This window comes from Tinamus guttatus, unplaced genomic scaffold (assembly GCF_059628265.1).
Source record: "Tinamus guttatus ecotype Peru unplaced genomic scaffold, ASM5962826v1 Tinamus_guttatus_pri_ptg000089l, whole genome shotgun sequence".
Lineage (NCBI taxonomy): Eukaryota > Metazoa > Chordata > Aves > Tinamiformes > Tinamidae > Tinamus > Tinamus guttatus.
The window spans coordinates 2654851-2674716 of NW_028288623.1; the positions used below are offsets into that span (position 1 = coordinate 2654851).

General features: G+C 45.4%; 1 protein-coding gene across 1 annotated transcript in view; it reads left to right on the forward strand.

The window, feature by feature from the left end:
* Nucleotides 1-17025, forward strand: part of LTK (leukocyte receptor tyrosine kinase) — a 137588-nt gene extending 120563 nt beyond the window's left edge. The window contains exons 18-30 of the mRNA XM_088520417.1: nt 467-565; nt 1020-1172; nt 1932-2042; nt 2718-2904; nt 3737-3827; nt 4258-4322; nt 6171-6300; nt 8151-8248; nt 12762-12854; nt 13426-13527; nt 14943-15077; nt 15850-15940; nt 16121-17025. Coding sequence (XP_088376543.1) covers nt 467-565; nt 1020-1172; nt 1932-2042; nt 2718-2904; nt 3737-3827; nt 4258-4322; nt 6171-6300; nt 8151-8248; nt 12762-12854; nt 13426-13527; nt 14943-15077; nt 15850-15940; nt 16121-16891 — 2126 coding nt within the window. The 3' untranslated portion in view covers nt 16892-17025. The remainder of the gene's footprint in view (nt 1-466; nt 566-1019; nt 1173-1931; nt 2043-2717; nt 2905-3736; nt 3828-4257; nt 4323-6170; nt 6301-8150; nt 8249-12761; nt 12855-13425; nt 13528-14942; nt 15078-15849; nt 15941-16120) is intronic.
* The last annotated feature ends 2841 nt before the right edge of the window (nt 17026-19866 follow it).

The following is a 19866-nucleotide window of genomic DNA, read 5'->3' on the forward strand; positions in this document are numbered from 1 at the left end:
TTTTGTGCAACTTGGAGCACCTAGAATTAGGGGCTGGAGCTCTCAGTGCAGAGGAAGATTGCTCCACAAAGTGATTTACAGAGTCTTCAAGCTAAATTGTATGAAACCCTCATATCATATCCTTTAGGTGGGGAAATTAGGGTTACAGAAATATGCCTATATGTTTTCATATTCGGAAGGAATACTGAATCCCTTTGTCCCAAAGTTGCCTGTGGAAAATGCTCCATTTCTTTTTTCTATTGAAAGGTAATACATTTTTACTTTGCTGAACTGAGCAACTTATATTGGATCAATTGACTTCACTAGCCCTGGGAGTGCTTGGGTTGGATGAGTGTTCTCCAACGAGGGCATGATGCATATTAATATCACTGGAAGGTTGTAGAATGCCCCCAGGCATTAAGAGCCAGGAAAAATATGGGGCACTTCAGATGTTTTGCAGCATGCAGTCAGGCTTTTCTTTCCTCAGGGGGGCATGCCTCTGCTAATGATGATATCATGGCTGGTGGGCAGGATGGCATCTCTTTTGTGAACCCCATTGGAGAGATCTTCTTGCATCCCCTGGCAGGTACAGTGCCCTTTTTCTTCTTCCCCGCAGTACTTTTCTTCCTTCTTTCCTCTACCTCCTTTTTACTTCGTGTTTCCTGCTCCTTCTCCTCCTGTCCTTGCCTTTTACACATCTTACTCAGGCATATTGCACTCTGCATGGCAGGTGCTTGTGCTGCTTATTCCCGTCTCTCTCATAAGCCAGGAGAGACACCAGTCATCAAATTTAATTGCACATCCTCAGTCCCAGACATTTTCATGTCAATTCACTTCACAACCTCTGTGCCTACTTGAGGGATTAAATCTTTTTTTCCTCCTGGTCTCAATTAGGTGTCTACTTGTGTCCACACTTTTGGACTGTTTGGTCTCCTGCAAAGAAAGAGACAAGTGGTAGTGCCTGCCCTTTTGTGTCCTTATTTAAACAAGATAGGAAAAGCTAAATTAAACCTGCCTGTCCTCTCTTATTCCTCATCTAGCCATGGAGAGTCACGGGGAGGTGGAGGTTCAGATCTACCTGAACTGCAGTCACTGCCACTCGGACAACTGTAAGCGGGACCCTGACACCAACCTGCCAGTCTGTCAGTGTGAGATAGGGGCTGTGCTAGCCAATGACAACGTCACCTGCACTGGTAAAATGTGGAGTTTTATCCTCATTGGAAGCTTTTGTGTTCTTTTCTCCTGGTCTTTTGACAGTCAAATCAGAGCTGCAGCTGATGGCTCCAGTGAACTCAGTGTTTTGAGAAATGTCTGGCCAACGAATGATTGAAAATTCCTGATGTCCTTGCTTTACACACTGAGCTGCACCTCTGTCACCATCTCCAAAATTCGGGTTTGGGCTAGGTAAAAGATAAAATATATGGAAAGGGACCCAGCATAAATTTCCTGAAAGGGTGCGATTCATCTGATTGCTTTATCTGCAAATATTGAAGCACAAATGCTTCCCTTGTATAATATGTCACCCAGGGCTGAGTTATTTAAGCCACAAATTACTTCCACAGCAGTTTCCTGCTGTTCCTGTTTGGCTGATGCCTGGTATTCACTGTTATTTCCTGACACAGTCTTTTTGAACTCCAAAGCATAAAGACTAAGGAAGTTTCAACTTGTGAGCAGTGATTTTATCCATTAGAGGAAAACTGTGCAATGGATAAGTGGTGCTAGGTTTTATTGATTAGATTTTATCTTTACAATATATTTCTTTAACATTTTTAAAATGTTTTCCATCTCCAGGGCTGTAAAGAGATTTGCTATAACTTTTAAAAGGTGTGGTCATGATTTCTTTGTCATTTTCTGAAATAGAAGCATCCTTGAAAAGGATTAATTCTTAAACGCAACTCTGGTTTCTTCTCAATTAATGCATCTCTCTCTCTTTTTTTTTTTTTTTTTTCCAGTACCACAGGGCCCTATCCCAGAGGGACACCTGCCTCTCCCACTCCTCCTAGCCGTGGTGGCTATGATTGTGGTGCTTGGAATGGTCCTCACTTGTGGCAGCCTGTCCATTGGTAAGAAGCATCTTTCTACTTGCTCCTCATCATCCTTTGACTTGGCTTTTCCCAGCGAGGCTGGACAAACACATGCTGCTGCTGTTAATACTTGGAGCCAGACTGTGTTGGTTCCCAGGTGGATCAGAGTGACAGGGCAAAAAGTGATGGGAAACATGACTGTCCCACAATTAGAAGTCCCAGAGAGCAAGGGCTGCTCTGACTTGGTATTTGCTAGAGAGATGAGTCTGCAAAGTCTCTTAGCAGGCATTTCTTTAGCCACAGTTACTACCTCTATTGAAGTTACAGTCTGCAGTTTAACACAGTACTCGGTCAGGCAGGTATCATGGGTGTCTTGCCTGCCCCTTGCTGTGTTTCACTTGCTTAGCTTTTGGGACCGAGTGCCAGCAAGGTGCCTTGTGGACCAGCCTTTCCTTAGCTAACATACAGAAGGACAGAAGAAGCAGAGGTCACCAAAGCTTATTCTGGGTGATAAGCACTCAGTAGTGATAAGGCTGTTTGCCTATCCTATATTACACTACGAAGTGTGGAAATGAGTGGTACTGGAGAGCTAAAAACATTGCTTGAGCGTTTGCACTTACTGACTTGACTTCTTCTTTCTTTTCTATATGGCCAATATTGTCTTTTTTTCTCTAGGTCTTAATCTTGTTTGCATTTTTATTTGCCCCCATCCAGTTTATCACCTTAAGAAGCAGCAGCTAGAAGGAGCCAGAGCACGACTGCAAAGCCCAGAATATAAACTGAGCAAAATCCGCACATCAACCATCATGACAGATTACAACCCCAACTACTGCTTCGCAGGGAAGGCCGCCACGCTGAGCGAGCTGAAGGAGATCCCACGGAAGAACATCTCTCTGCTTCGGTAGGGCCAGCTGCTGCTCTCTGGCACAGCAAGGGAGAGGCAGCCTGAAGCTAAAGCGAGGTGGGGCTCACAAGCCTGCTGTGTTCACCACCAAGCATCCAGGGCAAGGCGCGGAGGGCCTGAGCACTGAGTCCAGGGCAGCCAAAATATGGCAGATGTGACATATAATATAATAATGATATTTTGATCCAGTAAAGAACTCAAGCAGAGGTATAAACTCATGACTCTTCTCTTCCATGGAGAGTTTATGTTACCATTCAGAGCAGAGTGTATTTCACCTCTGTGTTTTTATATCCTGGATACCAGGATATAACAAGTCCTGGATAATACCCAGCACCTGGTGTCAGCTCCTTTCCAAGTCTGGAGCACTGTTTCTTTTTCAATGTTTTCTGTCACATGAAAGTGCACACTATTGCATTTTTTATGCTCCATACAATCCAGGTGATGCTGGTTAAAGCTATATAAAACTTAGAATGAAGAGTTTGATCATCCTTCTTGCACCACCCGTAGATATCAACTCAGAGTCTTCCTTATCTCTTATTCCCAATCTCTTTCTTGCCCTGCTATTGCTACACTTCAGACAGCACGCTAGGCCTGAGCAGGCTGCTTTGTTTGTTCAGAACTATTGATGATCTCGTTTCCCCAGGGTTGGCACTGGGAGAAACTGCAAAGTTACTTTGGGAGGCTTGGAGAATAAACTGAAACAGACATCAAGTCCATCTCTTACAGTAGGGTCTAAACCTATTGTAGCATTGGATAAAAAGAAAACCTCAGCCAGTGCTGGATCAGAGACCATAATAACATCTGTTCTGTTTTTTTTTTTCTTCCACAGAGCACTAGGACACGGTGCATTTGGAGAGGTTTATGAGGGCACAGTGGTAGGCATCGCAGGAGATCCCAACCCTCTTCAAGTAGCAATCAAGGTCAATACCCATAGATTTCTTATATACTAATAGTACCTGTAAGGGCTCTATTAGCTTATTACCATTCCAATCAGAGAACCACTATCCTCACATGCATAATGTTATATGTGAACTTTGATTTTAAAGCTGCATGGCACTAGCAGCAGGTTGGAAGTAAATCATCTGTCTTGTTTGCTGCAAACTTAAGGCCTCTCAGTTGTGAGCGAACTCGGATGAAAATCTTAGAGGTGCAGTCTCTTCTGTAGTCTCCATTCCCAAGGCTCGGGAGAGATACAATCTTGCCCTAGATGGGAAGTTGTGTGGAATAGTCAACCAGGGAGAGCATAATATTATTAAATTTTGTTAAAAGAGCAATTTTTTTTCATTAGTGCTTCCCTCAGTGTTCTCAATTCTTTGCTGGGGTGTTCCCCACATTCTTTCTTCTTAACAGACATTGCCAGAAGTCTGCTCTGAGCAGGATGAGATGGATTTCCTCATGGAAGCATTGATAATCAGGTACAGATTATTCTTTTCATGCCTGTAGCACGCAGAGCATATAGGAGCAATGTAATGATTATTAATCCATTTGTTGGGGTTTGGTAAAGAAATCCAGTCTTATTATTTTCCACCAGATGGCAGTTTAGTGGTGTACGAGTTGCTCGTTCCAGTCACTTGTTCATCTTGGACGAAGTGTCTGTTTCTTTTAAATGGGCATCTCAACAAAAAGTTTTGCTGGCTGGTTTTGCTGGTCACATTCAGAGAAGTAAAAAGTTACATTCCTGTACAAGTGCATTCTGGGTGTGAAATATTTTCATTTTCAAAGAATCTCTTAGCTATTTTACTAAGTAGAAATCATGTCCTGAAGCCCTTGTTAAACTAAATGTCCAGGGGTGAAATGGAAAGCAGTCTGTGCAAGAGGAAAGCTGAAGATCAGCACCACCTGTGCAGCAACTCGAATGCCCAGTGTCATCCAGGATGAACACTCAGCACCAGGGTGGTGCAGCACAGGCTGTGTGCCAGGGAGTTAAGCTTGTAGACCTGCATGTTAGGGTTTAAACTGTTATCTTGAGGCATTTTTAGAAGAACAGGTTTTACAGTTGAAGAAGGTGTAAAAAGCTTTTTATGGTGTAGCTTTCATGCGGCAGCTAAGCATACATGCAGCCCCTTTGCTTCCCCTATCTACAGATCTGTTTGTCATCAGTAAGTGCTTTGTGCACTGAAGATCCTTGGGTTTTGGCCCTTCTTCACATAAAAATAGCTGTAAGGTACTCTGGAAACTCTGTGGGGTTGAGATAGAATGAGATGTGCTGGGAACTGGCACAGAGAGAATACAGCCCTATAAGAAGAGGCCACCTCTCTTAGATGTCTCCATCTTTTGATGTCTTTGAAAGCTTGTGAGAAACTCTGTAAGGTCTCATGTGCAAGAGCCTCTGACAGTGACCTATGAGCTATATAAAACTTATTTGCCCGGGAGAGATAATGGATTGAGCCATTCCCATAACTACTTCTGCTTTTCCTGGTCTGGCCTGGGTCACACACAGATGCTGTTGTTCTTTTGTTAAAGCAAGATTCAAGAATGAATCTCATAAGGCAACTTCCCAAAATCTCCAAAAAACATGAGTGGCAGCTGCTGAGGAGGTAACACTGGCAGATGATTTTTAGAGAGCAGTTCAATCAAATAATCAGAGAACGCTTTGATTCACTTAGAACATGGCCCTCCCTCTCTCCCAAATTCCCTCTTATTCTCAGTTCCCACATTACCCAGATAATCACTATCCAAGGGAAGTTCTTGCTTTCTAGTGTCTGGGTTTTACCGAGCTTGCTGACAGTCTCGGCTTTCTTAGAAGAGACAAAAAGCTGTCACACAGCTGCAGGAGGCACTAGGTGGGCTCTCTTTGGCAGACTAGATACTGAACTGAGTCCACCAAGCTACGAAGCAGTGTATTTAGATAACCAATGCTAAAATAAAATCTTCGCAGGACAGGATTTTGTTTCACAAATGCCAATAACATTTGGATATTAGAAGTATGTGATTTTCTTTTCCCTTTCACCTCTTCCTCTGCTGTTCAGTGTGTCCATTAAGTCATCTCTTCACAGACAGAGAGCTTTGTTTTGAGCTTTTCACACCTTCCGAAAAAGGTTTTCTTGGATGGGCAAAGCCAGGCAGCAGCCTCTTGGAGCTCTCCTAGCTGGAGAGGCACTTTGATGTGGCTGCAGCTGGGACTTGTTTGGTAGTCTGTGCTGTATTCGACATTCCTTCCAGTCCAGGTCATCAAGCTCAAGGCAGAACAGTGAGTGCGATAGATGCCAGCCAGGTACTAATGTTGTTTCTGCCTTCCATGCTACTGTGCTCTTGGTATGCAGTAAGTTCAGCCACCAAAACATTGTGCAGTGCATCGGGGTGAGCCTGCAGACGCTGCCGCGCTTCATTCTGCTGGAGCTCATGGCTGGAGGAGATATGAAGAGCTTCCTTCGGCAGAATCGACCCCGGGTGGTGAGTGTACTTCCCTGATGGGCATTTCTTAATACTGCTGGGTTTATTTTATGAATGAGATAAATTCACTGAAGCCAAATAGGCCTGTCTCTGTGTCCGAGCTCCTACAAACTTTTGGACACCTACATCTTTTTGTCTGGCTTGAGCAGATGTCAGTAAGAGAAAAAGAAAGTAAGGCAAGAGCTCTAGTCTGTTAATGACTAAGGAGGAAAGAGTAAAGTCCTGCCCTGCCGTTCCGGAGTGCACGGGAGCTGGAACACAGGCGTAGAGGTGCTTGTTCTTGCAGTGCTGGCATCGCTTTCTGCGTGCTGTAGTGGTGTGTTAAGCAGTCGTTACTGCTTACCCGGTCCTTAGGGCTACATCCACATCACCTGCAGACACCTATATTTATACTAACTGAAGAGCTGGACTTGCATATAGCCCCGTGGCATGGATTTCAATTGATGCAAATGGCATTATCAAGTGAAATGTTGTGTTAAAAAAAAATTAAAAAAAAAAGGTCATGAGTTTTCACAAAGCAGCTGTGATTTCTAATAAAGCAGTGGTGTCAGCCAGGCTTAGTGAATGACTGGAATGAATGATCCTCAGTGTTGTTAGGAATAACTGAGTCCAGATATGTGCTTTTGCTTCTTAACAGTGTGTTACTGGGCGCCTCTGGTAAATAGTATATCTCTGCTTGAGCAAGCACTTCAGAAGAAGGTGTGTTAGGCCTGATTCTAAATTATTTTTTGTCTTGCTGTGCTACATTGGCTAGAGGCAGGCACGGAGGGAACCAAGAAGAGAGTACAAGGGGACTGACTGGTACCTCCTGTCCTACAGCGCATGGTGCGGGTACCTAACCTCTCCACACACAGGCACACACTCCCTCATAGTTGTGACAATGTAGTTCCATGTGTCTGTACTTCTAAGCTGTTACCCACATGCTGCTAAAACTTCTAGCTTATTGCCTTCCTCTTATAGAACTAAATATACCACTGTAAATGCCTTATTCTGGCATTTATAGTGAAAGTAGTGCAGTTTCGGTGAGTAGATAAAATCTGTGAATCAAGATGGGCAACAAAGAATAATATTCTTAGTTGTACATAATGTGTTAATGTGTAGTAGAAATGCAGAGAATAGTTATTTTTTAAACATCACGTGAAAACAAACCAGCTACCAAGTACATCAATTGATAGTGAATAAAATATTTGAATTTCACCTAGTGCTCAGAGAAATGTCCCTGTACACCTTTTCTGAGAAGAGAATTTGCCTAACAGACCTGCAGAGAAAATGAACCCCAGCAGCCCTTCCAGCAGAGGGATCCCAGAGCAGGGAGCGTCTCCTGTCCATGGTCCCATTTCTCCTCCTTGTTCTTCATTGCCTCTCTAGAATCACCTACTTTATAATATTTCTCACTGGAGGATGTCCAAAGGCTTTGCACAGTAAATCTCCTAGCCAATAAAAACAGGACTCAGAATTGCAAATTATGTGGTTTGAGCATGAGAAATTACAGAGATAATGGCACCCAGAATCAAAAGCAAGTATGAAAAGAGCAATTTATTTCATATCTTTGGGGTTTTTGATTAGGAACGTAGTAATTTCTCCCCACTTTTCCCCAGAGCAATGCAGAAGTTCTTGAAGAAACACCAAGGAACTTTCCCTACAGGGACATAATGACTACCTGAAAATAAGCAGGTGTCCTGGAGAAAGACTTCTTTCTTTATTATTCCTTGTTAGGAAAGGCCAGAGTATGAAGGGCTCCTGCCACCCCAGTCCTGTAATAAAGCAGCCCTTCCCCTGCTCCTGCTCTGTGGGCTCATGCTCTACCTTTCTTGCATGATTCTTCCTTACCGGTGTCTGTCCTTTTCCAGAATCAGCCATCCACGCTAACGATGCAGGACCTGCTGAACATAGCTAGAGATATTGCCTGCGGCTGTAAATATCTGGAGGAGAATCATTTTATCCACAGGTGAGGAGAAGCAGACCCCTCACATCTCTGTCCCCGAAGGCATGCCAGCCTTGTGTGGTTTCCGATGGCAGTGGACGCCCAGAGCTAATCTTCAGCTAAGCCAGAGATTTCCCTCACCAACACAGGATCTGCTTAGGTTTCCAGACTGATCTTGCTGGTTGTTGGCAGCAGTCGAGCTGTGTGCTGCTCTCTGTGCCTTGGAGAGAAAGGAATCATCCTGTTTGCAGTGCATATTTTCAGATGTTAATTTTCAGGTGCCCACAATGGAGAAATGGTTGAGATTATCCTTGCAGTCCACTAGATGGTAGTAGTCTGTTGCAAACTAACTGTACTGTGTAAGAAAATAAGGTATAATTTCTCTTACTTTTCTGATCTCCCTGTATTGACTCGCTATCCCGTCAGCACAGGAGAACCCAAAATGTTTCAGTCTCAGACTAGGGGAGAAAAAAACATAGCATATGTATGGCCAGGGCTCTTAAGGTTTTCTTCCCAACTCAACAGCTGACCTGCTGTGTGATCTGGAACAGCCTGTATTTATCTGTTCACACCTCCTTCCTCATTTGTAGAGTAAGAAAGTGTTGATATCAAAGCATCAAAAAGCATGAAAAGTTCTACAGGAACTTAAGGAAAAAATTCTTGACAGAGCACTGGAACAGGCTGCCCAGAGAGGTTGTGGAGTCTCCCTCTCTGGAGATCTTCAAAACCCGCTTGGACGCAGTCCTGTGCCACGTGCTCTAGGTGACCCTGCGTGTGCAGGGGGTTGGACTAGATGATCTCTAGAGGTCCCTTCCAACCTTAAGCATTCTATGATTCTACGATTCTATGATATGGCAAGCTTCAAACATGAATTATATGATAAAGAGGCAAAGGTTATTATAAGTAGCCTTAAAAATTCCCAGCTGAATGTTCTGAGTCCTTTGCTTCTGCTTGGGAGTTTTTTCAGCTCATAATGTTCCCACGCATAGCGTGCCATTGAATTCCTTCCTGAGCATCAAAGTCCATGCTGAGGTCAGCTCCTGGCTGTAAAGCCAAGGCGATGCCTGCACCCAGAGGGACACACAGGCCCTGCCTCAGCCTGCATAGAAGCTGCAATTATGCAAGTAGGCAGCAGAAGCACCCACACACTCAGACACATGCACCAACACATGCCAGCACGTAGAGCAAAGAGGCAGAACTAGGGTGGAGACTGGAGGAACAGAGGGAAACAAGTAGCAAGCAGCAGCTGGAGCAAAAAGCTGTGAAATTGAGACGGGATATGTTAGGGCTTTGTTGATTGTAACATCAAAGGCAGCAACTAAAGGATGTGCAGTCTTTTGCCACATCTGCCACAGGCTTGGCATGTGGCCTCAGTCAAGCCTCATCTTCTCCTTGCTGCCTCTGCTCTTCCACACAGACTAAAATGGGAATAAGAAGAGAGTAAATGCAAAGTTCGGCAGATAAAGATTCAGAACCTCTGATAGGTGATGGTTAGAAGTAGGTGAAGAAAAGTGTAGTGAAAAAGGATTGTGTGCCTGAGTACAGAGCTGAACGGCTCACAGTGAGGGGCCTCTCTTCTTCCCTTCAGCTCACAGCGGAGCTGGCTGGGTGTAAGGGCAGCGGGGCTGTATGTGGCAAAACGCTGCCTGGTGGCAACTGGCTGAGGGTGGTTTAGAGACCTTTGGCTCTTTCTCCTCCCACCCAGCCCCTGGATGATGGGGTTGTCTGCAGGAACTCATATGCTGTAGGAATTGTGTAAAGTCAACACTTACATGGTCAGTGATGTCAGCAGAAGTGCCTTCGCTGAACCCAGACCAAAATTAGCCATGAATCAGCAGTTAGCTGCTCTTTCCCTGGGATAAGCTTCCTGTCCCAAGAGTAGGAAAGCTGTAGGAAAGTCTCCCCAGCCTGAGAGGATCGCGAGAGGCCAGCGTGGCGACTAGAGATGTGACGTTAGAGTCTGGTTGGAGGCCTCCGAGTCTAGTTGCTCAATTACTTGAACGAGGGCACAGAGTGCACCCTCAGCAAGTTTGCAGATGACACCAAACTGGGAGGGGTGGCTGACACTCCCAAGGGCTGTGCTGCCATTCAGAGAGACCTGGACAGGATGGAGAGTTGGGCGGAGAGGAACCTCAGGAGGTTCAACAAGGACAAGTGCCAGGTCCTGCATCTGGGGAGGAATAACCCCAGGCACCAGTACAGATTAGGGGTTGACCTGCTGGAAAGCAGCTCCGTAGAGAGGGATTTGGGAGTCCTGGTTAACAACAGGTTAACCATGAGTCAGCAATGAGCTCTCATGGCCAAGATGGTCAATGGGATCCTGGCCTGCATGAGGAGGAGCGTTGCCAGCAGGTCAAGGGAGGGGATCCTGATCCTCCCCCTCTACTCAGCTCTGGTGAGACCGCACCTGGAGTACTGGGTGCAGTTCTGGGCTCCCCAGTACAAGAAGGACATTGAGCTTCTAGAGAGGGTCCAGCAGAGAGCGGAAAAGATGATTAAGGGACTGGAGCATTTATCATATGAGGAAAGACTAAGCAAGCTGGGCCTGTTTAGTCTGGAGAAAAGAAGGTTGAGAGGAGATTTGATTAACAAGTACCTGAGGGGTGGCTGTAGGGAGGATGGGATCAGGCGCTTCTCCATGGCGGCCAGTGACAGGATGAGGGGTAACAGGTGTAAGTTGAAACACAGGAAGTTCCACCTCCATATGAGGAAGAACTTCTTTCCTGTGAGGGTGACAGAGCACTGGAACAGGCTGCCCAGAGAGGTTGTGGAGTCTCCTTCTCTGGAGATCTTCAAAACCCACTTGGATGCCACCCTGTGCCATGTGCTCTAGGTGTCCCTGCTGGAGCAGTGGGGTTGGACCAGATGATCTCTAGAGGTCCCTTCCAACCTCAACCATTCTGTGATTCTGTGACGTTCTGCACAGGGCTGGCACGCAGGGAGAGCATTGGAGCTGCTGAGTCTAAGGAGCTCCAAAGCTTCCTTGCTCTCCCAAGCTGTTCTGCATCCCAGGCAGGCTCTTGCTCTGGGTAGTTTTCTGGTAATGCAGGTATGTATCTCTTGTGGCTCTAGCACATGTTTCATTCTGGGTAGTCAGTTTTTGTCAGGGGTTCCGTATGCAGCAGCAGCAGCAACGCACCGCTCCAGATCAGGAGATCTGGCCCTTTTAGCAAAAGCAGCTTCAGAGTGCGTTGTTTTGATGTGTTTCTTTGGGAACATGGTGCTCGCACGCTTCCAAGGAAAGGTTGCTGGACAGAGGGTGCTATCCCTGCCTTTTGGGAGCTGTAAGACCAGGGCAAGTGCCCAGAGCACATATGGCCTGACTCTAGATAAATGTCAGCTCTCCTTTAAAGGACGTTTCTTCAGAGTGTATCTTCACCCCGGAACAAACTCGCTCAAGAATGATTGGAGGTGACCAGGGAAGGAAGAACAACATTATAGTCCCATTTCAGAGGAGAAGTGGTAGTTGCTTTTCTTGACCAATAGCATGTCTCTTGGAAAAAAACGCTCTGGCTCAGCTCTTTCACCGTTAGATCTCTAGTATAAGCAACCTGGCAGCAGGCTCACTTTGCTTTAGCCAACAGTTCAGTAAGTCAGGATGGAAAGAATTCTGTCCAGGCCCTGCAGTAGTTAGTGGAACCTGTGTGTGTGTGAAGCCAGGGAAGTTGGTTGTCAGTGGAGGTGACAAGTATCTGAGAAGGCAAGGCAGCTCAGTAGGTTTGCTGAAGGACCACTGAGGGCAAGTCTTGTCACCCAGGAGTCACAGATGATGAAGGAAGAGAAAGCTGGACTTGACTTGCAAATCCCAAGGAAATTTTCAAGACTGGCAGTGGAAAGAAACATACAAGTTGTTTGAGAAGCTCATTTTTCTTGGCAGTCACCAGGGCTCCTACAGTGCTATGATTTTTTAATGAGTTCCTTTTCAGAACAAATTTAAAATAAATGCAAACCCTTCAGTCTTGGTCACGCAGTCACATTTGTGCCATTTGTCACAAGCTAAACCTGCATCCAGCAAATGGTTGCTCCCATATGCAGCTTTGTTTGGTTCCATGGAAGACAGCCAGAAGCAACAGAGCAACCATTTGCCGAACTTGACCCTATATTGACTTGTCAAGAAGTTTACTAGGACAGCCCAATAGCATCACATTTGTCACTGCAGAGACGCTGCTGAGATACCACTAAAAATACTCCTTAAAAAGTAGAGTAAAAAAAGAAATCTGTGTCGTACTGTGATTGAAACAAGAGAGGTTGGATCTTTCTGAGGTCTGACACTGACTCTCTTTTCTGCCTTTCTGAAAGGAGATGGTAGTGGGAAATACTTAGAGATCACTGGGTAAAAAGCGCAATAGAAATGCACTTTATTAATTGTGGCTGGTAAAAATGATGATATGGCTAGCATTAGCTTTTGTTTTTAATAACTATCTACTCCTCATTTGTGTAAAATAAGACCTGTAGGACTGGGTCTAATATTCTTTATTTTTTATTTACTTAAGAGTTCAGAATTAGAAATAACCTGTTTCTTTGGGTTTTTTTTAAGGGATATAGCTGCCAGGAATTGCCTTTTGACCTGTGTTGGAGCAGGACGAATAGCAAAAATTGGTGACTTTGGGATGGCCAGGGATATTTACAGGTAAGTCGAAGGATATTTCTGCCTTGTGAATAACTCAATAAATCATGTGTCATTCTGAACAACATGAACTGTCCACCAGAACTTGAGAAAGAATCAGTGAAACTGTCCATTACGTGTTTGAATTTGATTACCAGTTAATTAACTGGAGTTAATAGACTGTGAGTTAACACATTTGTGCCTATTAGCCAATACATTTCACATTGGGCGCTCGAGAATATTGCAAACATGTGCAAAAGTTGAACCAAGCACAGATAAGTTTACTAACTAGATGACTGCAAATAATCAGAAATTTAAAAAATCCCTAATTCTAAATCCAGGACTTGCTGCATCAGTGCCTCGTGCCGTCAAGGGCATCATCCAAGTCTTGTCTGAATGTCCTTAGTCTCCCTCCCAGTTGCGAACAGTGTAAGATGCTGCTCAGATGCACTTGTTGTGCTGAAGCCTGTTCCCCGTTCGGCCCCATGGCTGCGTCCACTCTGTTTGATGCAGCTGTGTGAACTTGTAGACATCTGAGCCTGTACAGGGTATGCCATGTGTTCAGGGTATCCTCTATGTGTTTTATCTTTCCCAGAGCAAGTTACTATCGCAAAGGAGGAAGAGCCATGCTTCCTGTCAAGTGGATGCCACCAGAAGCTTTTCTAGAGGGGATTTTCACCTCCAAGACTGACACCTGGTAACAAATGTCATCACCTCTGCTATTCAGGGATAAGGGTCAAGAAACCTGCTGCTCACAAAAGAATATCAGCCTTTAAAGATGTCAGATCTTCCCCATGTCCTTTAAAAACATAGGAAGAGAGAGAAAGAAAAAAGAAAGAAATTGTTCCTCTGCCTTCAGTTAGAAGCTAAGGAATTGAGTGAGAATTAAAACATATAGTATAAATAGAGGGCATAAAAATAACCATACACAAATGCAGAGTATCTTCTAACGGTAATTAGAAGTGTAAAGGGAGGGCAGTTTAGTTTCCCAACAAGTCTCAGTGTAAAATCCAGGCAAACACATAAAATCAACATCAGAGACTTCCCTCAGCCCCCTGTACCTGCCACTCTCTTGGTGACAAGCCCTGCTCAAACACCCTGTAAATGGCTCTCCCTACTGCCCAGGAGACTCTTCTGTATCATTCTTCTGTTTTATACAAAACGAGAGCAGATTTAAGCAGAAGTCATTGCCGGTTGCTGAGGAAACAGTATTTATATATGCACTCCTCATGTAACCTGTTCTTTCTTTAAACTAAGTACCCCTCCACAGTAGTGCGTGCATGCAAACGTGCTGGGGCAGAGTTGCCCAGGAATGCCTTCGCTCCCTAGACGTAGCTTCTTCTTCGGAGTATGGTGCCAAGCCCGTCCCCTGCATGCCCCACTGACACACTGCCCTGCAGTTGTTAGTGATGCCAGCAGACAAGGGGTGGCGGAGCAGAGCTCAGCTGGGTGTAGCAATGCTAAAGATTTTGAAGAAGGTGCCACTGTTCCTGCAATGGAGTGTGTGAGTAACGTGTGCACTGGAAATTTCTTCAACCTTTCCATCAGATGGTGACTCTCATAATTCTGACCCTAGCAGAACTCCCCTTAACTGCCCTGGCAAAAAGTCATTGGTTATTTTCAGTGGTACTGCTTTACAGTCCTCTGGATGACATACAAAAATGGAGAGCAACCATAGCATCACAAAACAATGTACTACCATTCTGTTTCACTGGAGGTCTCTGTCTTGTTTTTATTCTTCAGCATCTTGTTTTCAAACATTCAAATATTTTGAATCTTTCAAAATAAGATAGAAATCTCCAATGGTTCTTCTTTTTGATCTGACCATATGTAGCAAGGCTGTACATTTCAAGGTGCTGTTACTGCAGCAGAGGACAACTTCAGAGTTATTGAAATATTTTGAAACCTCTGCAAAGCTACTTTTGAAGTTTGAGCAAGATCTTGGTTGATTTTTATCAGTTGACTCATGATCATGCTAATTGCCCATTTCTGGGATTGGCCTAGAGCTCCACTAGCCAGCTAGTAGGGCTAGTAGGACTGTGGTGTTACCTAAACAGGTTTGCAGAGCAGAAATGACACCAAATTGGCATTGTTGGCTGCTTTCTGACACAGGTCCTTTGGAGTGCTGCTCTGGGAGATTTTTTCTCTAGGTTACATGCCCTACCCTTGCAAAACCAACCAGGAAGTGCTGGAATTTGTCACCAGTGGAGGAAGAATGGATCCACCAAAGAACTGTCCAGGGCCTGTGTAAGTACTTCATCACCCCCACCAGTCAAGGGAGAGTGAATATTAAAAAGCTTAGGCAAAAGTGACAGATGTATCTATTCAGCCAGCAGAAATTACCCAATTAGCTTACAGTATGCTGAAAGCTGATACAAGCTTAAGATGTAAATATGACAAATTTGTACCCTTTTTGGTTGTTTCTTCCCAGGGAAGCAAGAGTGGGAAACTTAACTAGCTTACCCCAACAAAGAGAGCAGAGAAATGTCCTACTGACTTCCTGCTTCCTTTGTGTGCAAACTGGGGGCTTCAGGTTCTAGAACTGGGACCCTGGCAACTCTCAGCATCAATAAGTATACATACAGGTAGCAACAGACAACGCAGTTAGGGGCGTTACAAGCCCTTTTGCGCCAGGAGTCACCAGTGTTTCCCCACTGATAGAAGTTGCCAGAATTTGAGCTTGTGCACGTGCATCCTGGCTCCAGCTGAGAGACTGTCTCATCAGTGCGGTGCAGTCAGGGAATGGTGACAGTCCCAACTGTTTCCCAGGTGCCATGGAACTTCTGTTGAGCCACTGCCATTTGTACACAGATTTTTAAGCACCATAAGATTTGCTTTAAATCATGGTTCCCCTTGTGACTCAGGATCTGGAGATGCAGAAATGATATGTTCACTTTTACTCTCTGGGGCCTGGCACTGCATGCAGATCTTTTAAACCCATTATCTTCTCATATTGAAAAAAATTTAACAGTTTTTCATAACTATCTTTCTTAACTGCTACTTTTTTCTTTGCCCCAAGGTACCGGATCATGACACAGTGCTGGCAACACAGCCCAGAGTATCGGCCGAACTTCTCCACCATCCTAGAAAGAATCAAATATTGCACACAGGTAATTGGTTCTAACAGAATGTATTTTCCAGGGGGCGTGTGGCAGGAATATTGCCCAAACCTGATGTTAGCCACTGCCTAAAGCCTCTCCCTCTCCCAGACGTTTCTCTGGCAATACCGGTGTGACAGGCCCGCGGGAGGTACTCGGGGTAGCAGGCTCTTGCACACTCCTCTCTTCCAGGACCCTGATGTGATCAACACGGAGCTGCCCATGGAGTGCGGCCCAGCCCCAGAGGACGAAGGGAGCACGGTCGTGCGCCCAAGCATTTCTAGTGGGATGGTGCCCCTGCTCGTGAGTCCTTCTCTCACATCGCAGGCGCCCCCACAAACACTTGACTCCCCGTGTGCTGGGCGTAAGCCTGGGTTGTGTCCACAAGAGCTGCTGGTGGAGAACCTGAGCGCCTGGACGGCTCGAGGGCCCAGCCTGCCCTGCCTCAGCGATTTCAACAGTGGGTCTTGGATTCAGCAGAGCTCGAACCAGAAGCTGGAGCTCAGCAATCCATCAACCCACAGACTGAAGAACAAAACCAAAAACCTTTGGAACCCAACCTATGGCTCATGGGTGCTAGACAACATCTGTCGTCCCAGCCCCAGCTCCAAACTCCAAGCAACTCCAGAGCGAGAAGATTCAGGCTTTGATGGGAACTGCAGTTCTTCTCCTAGTTCCCGGGCATCGCCAGCATCTCCGAGTCGAAGCAACTGCCCTCACCTGGATATCGGTGGGGTTGAACTGGTGAAACTCCAGACGTTCCCCTGTGGCAATGTAAATTACGCATATGATGATCTGTGCACTGGCCACCAGCCATCAGCTTTGCAAGGGGCCAGAGCAGCTGTACTAAGGAGCTCCAGTCTGCGTAGAGATGAGAAGTCTTTTCCTAAACCACAGAAAACGTCAAGAGAGAGGGACTCTGGGCTGTCTTTGTCAGATGACTTGAGTGTTACACCAGTATAAAATAAAAGATTCTTCCAGGAACTGTGTGTCTGGAACGGCTTTCTGTTCAACCTACTTACTCAAGTTCCTTCAGATGGGTGATGTTCCAACATTAGCAACGTTCTGCTCCTCCATCTACCTGCTGGATCCGCAGATCTTCAAAGACAGCTGCATTTCTGTCTCTGTTCATCGAGCATGTTCCACTGAACGAGTGCATCTGCCTAGCTGTAGAGAACAACGGCACTGCTGCACTGGTTCAGAAGATGAGCCCTGATGACAGGAGTCCTCCTTAATCTGCTCAGGTGAAAAAAAGCAATGGACTTACCATCCAACCAACATTTGGATGGAAATAATCAACACAGGCTATTCTTCTTTCTGACCTAAGAAACCAAAAATGAATGCTGTGCCAGCAGCGGCCAGCTTGCAAAGGCTTCTGTACTCCCTGGAGCACTGCACAGGCCTGCTCACTTACTGATGCTGCGCATGCACTGACAGGGAAGTAAATAAGCAGCAAGCAGCCACATTTGCCCCCGTTTTCTTAGCAGACTCTGTGAAGATGATGAAAATGAAGCTGCTGTTCAAATTAGAAGCAGTAGGGAAGATGAAAATAAGCCAGGCTCCTTTGCGTGTGTGCTTTGAAAGTAAGAAGTGAAGAATAAAACAAATTCAATTTTTTTTTTTAAAAAAAGGTCTAAGTGACAAGAGTCCCTTTGAGTAGTGAAGAAAATGGGTTGCTTCCCTCAGAGTGTTGCTTTCCTCCTGGGTCCTGGCGTGAAAGGGACAGGAAATTTTCCAAGGAATGGCAAGCTGCATGGTGTAGGGAGAACCAGACTTTCCTTTTCTTTTAATGGATATTAGTTGGCTGAACTTCATTTTTGTAAGTATTTTGGTATTCTGCAGTAACTTCTTGTGCTACGTTGGTAAGCATTAAGCTGCAAATCTTAGGGTAACTGTGTAGCAGGTGGTGCTCTGGAGTTCTTGTTACTTTTACTCATTCTTCTGAGATTCATTGCACAGAGGTAAGGCCAAGGAGGTACAGAGTAAAGGGGAATCTGTTTAATACAACCCCTAGCTTACTGTGTTCCTTAAACATTAGGCAGAATAGCTCAGCCTTTTGGGAAAGCTAAACCATTAACTGGCTTGACACACCTGAGCAGGGTGTTGATTTCTTTTCAACTTCCAAGCGTACAGTCCTGCTGCTTAAGGTAGGTGGTGATTAAAGAAATATTGTTTCTAAGTCTACTTGTGCTCTTTAGGCTCTAAACTGGTGTTTACTGGTTAAATCCTGCAAAACAAGGAGACTCTTGAAAAGGTAAATCATGGGGTTTAGACCTTTATTAGCTGAGAAGCATTTTATCCTTACCTAACACCTGGGTGTTGCACTGCCAGCCCCCTACAGCGGGTGAGAATTGATAGTTGAAGAGAATGGGAAATGACAGAAAATGCAGAGCCAGAGATGCCACCACTTGCATGCAAGGACCAAAACATTTTCCAGGTTATATGCTGCCTCACGTGTCATCAGGCTGTCTGCAGTGGTGTTTGTCTTCTTAAGCTCTGTCTGGACCCTCTCTGTGGAGAGACGAGCTGTGGCACAAGCTTCCTGCATAGTGAGTAGCTGCACGCACTGTCTGAAGACGTGGGTTGGCAGCAGAAGGGCTCCTCTGAACACGTCCTCTGCATCATTCAGGCATGGATACTGCTGGTGTGTGGCTAGAGAGGCGTGTGAGGAGTCCAAGTCCATCTTTTTGCCAACCAAGTGTGTCCAGCTCAGGTTTTTGGTTTGTCTGACTTCGTATTTGTTCCTAGCTTCCTATATTCTCAGGCCTTTGGCTTTAGAATGAGTAGTTTCATAAACTCTTTACTGGACCTCTGCTGATGATGGCTTCTTCTAGCAATGACCTTTATGGTAGGGTTAAAAACCATCACAAATCCAGACTGAGCAGGGACAGCTGGTCAGAGCAGAGGTGTCCCCCTGTGCAGAGGCAAATTCCAGGAGTGATTTGAGGCCAAAAGGGCTTAGTAACCAAGACAAAAAAAAAAAAAAATTCCTTCTCTCTCATCCTTCTTCCCCTTCCACCTTGCTGTTAGCTCTGTGGCTTGCCCATTGCCTATCCTATCTCCTGGACCTGGTGCAGCCTGCCAAGTGTCTGCACTGAGTTCCAGCAGTGCCATTTTCCAGCTGAATCGTAGGAGCCTGAGTGCTCAGTCATTCCTGCCTCTTGCAGAGGCTGCCACACAGCTTTAGACCATGTCTCTGGCTGACCAGCTCTGCTTACTGCCAGGCAAGAACGAATACATTTATTCTTAGCTAACTGGAACAACATCAGCTCATCGCCAACATCTTTACCTTCCAGGTTACATCGGTCCCATATCAATGTCTGCAAGCCATGGGCAGTTGCAAGGAGCATCCCCTCTCTTTTCACCTGGATGGTTTGTGAGGTGGTAGGCATGAGACAGCTCATTTTCACATAACACTCACTCCAAGATCTCAGTGAGCTGCAGGCAGGATCCTTGCTGTCCACACACTACCCAGCTTGAGTCAACTATGTTTTCCCCGTACATATCACTTGGCCTAATTCACAAATTTAGAATGGCAAATAGCAATAAAGCTAGGTAGCACACTGGGAAGGGAGAAGAGCAAAGTGGGAGCCACAGTTGCCATTACTCATCAATGCCATACGCAGGCTTGTCTGCAGATCATCTCATTTTAGGAATAAAATACGAGTTCTTCAGTCCTGCGCTTTAGACAACATACATGTTTTTAACTCAGCAGTTGAGTCAAAGTACTTACAGGAAGAGGATAGGAAAAGCTGCACTGAGCCAGGCTGTAACTCCATACAGCCCAGTATTTTATCTCTGCCAGCGACCAATAGGCATATGTCTGAAGGGCAAAGATGAGAGCAGGGTGAGCATGTAGTGATTATTTCCTGTAAATATTCTCCTCTACAACAGCGTCTAGCTCAGGAACCTACTGAGCCACCAGTGGTGTCTTGTAA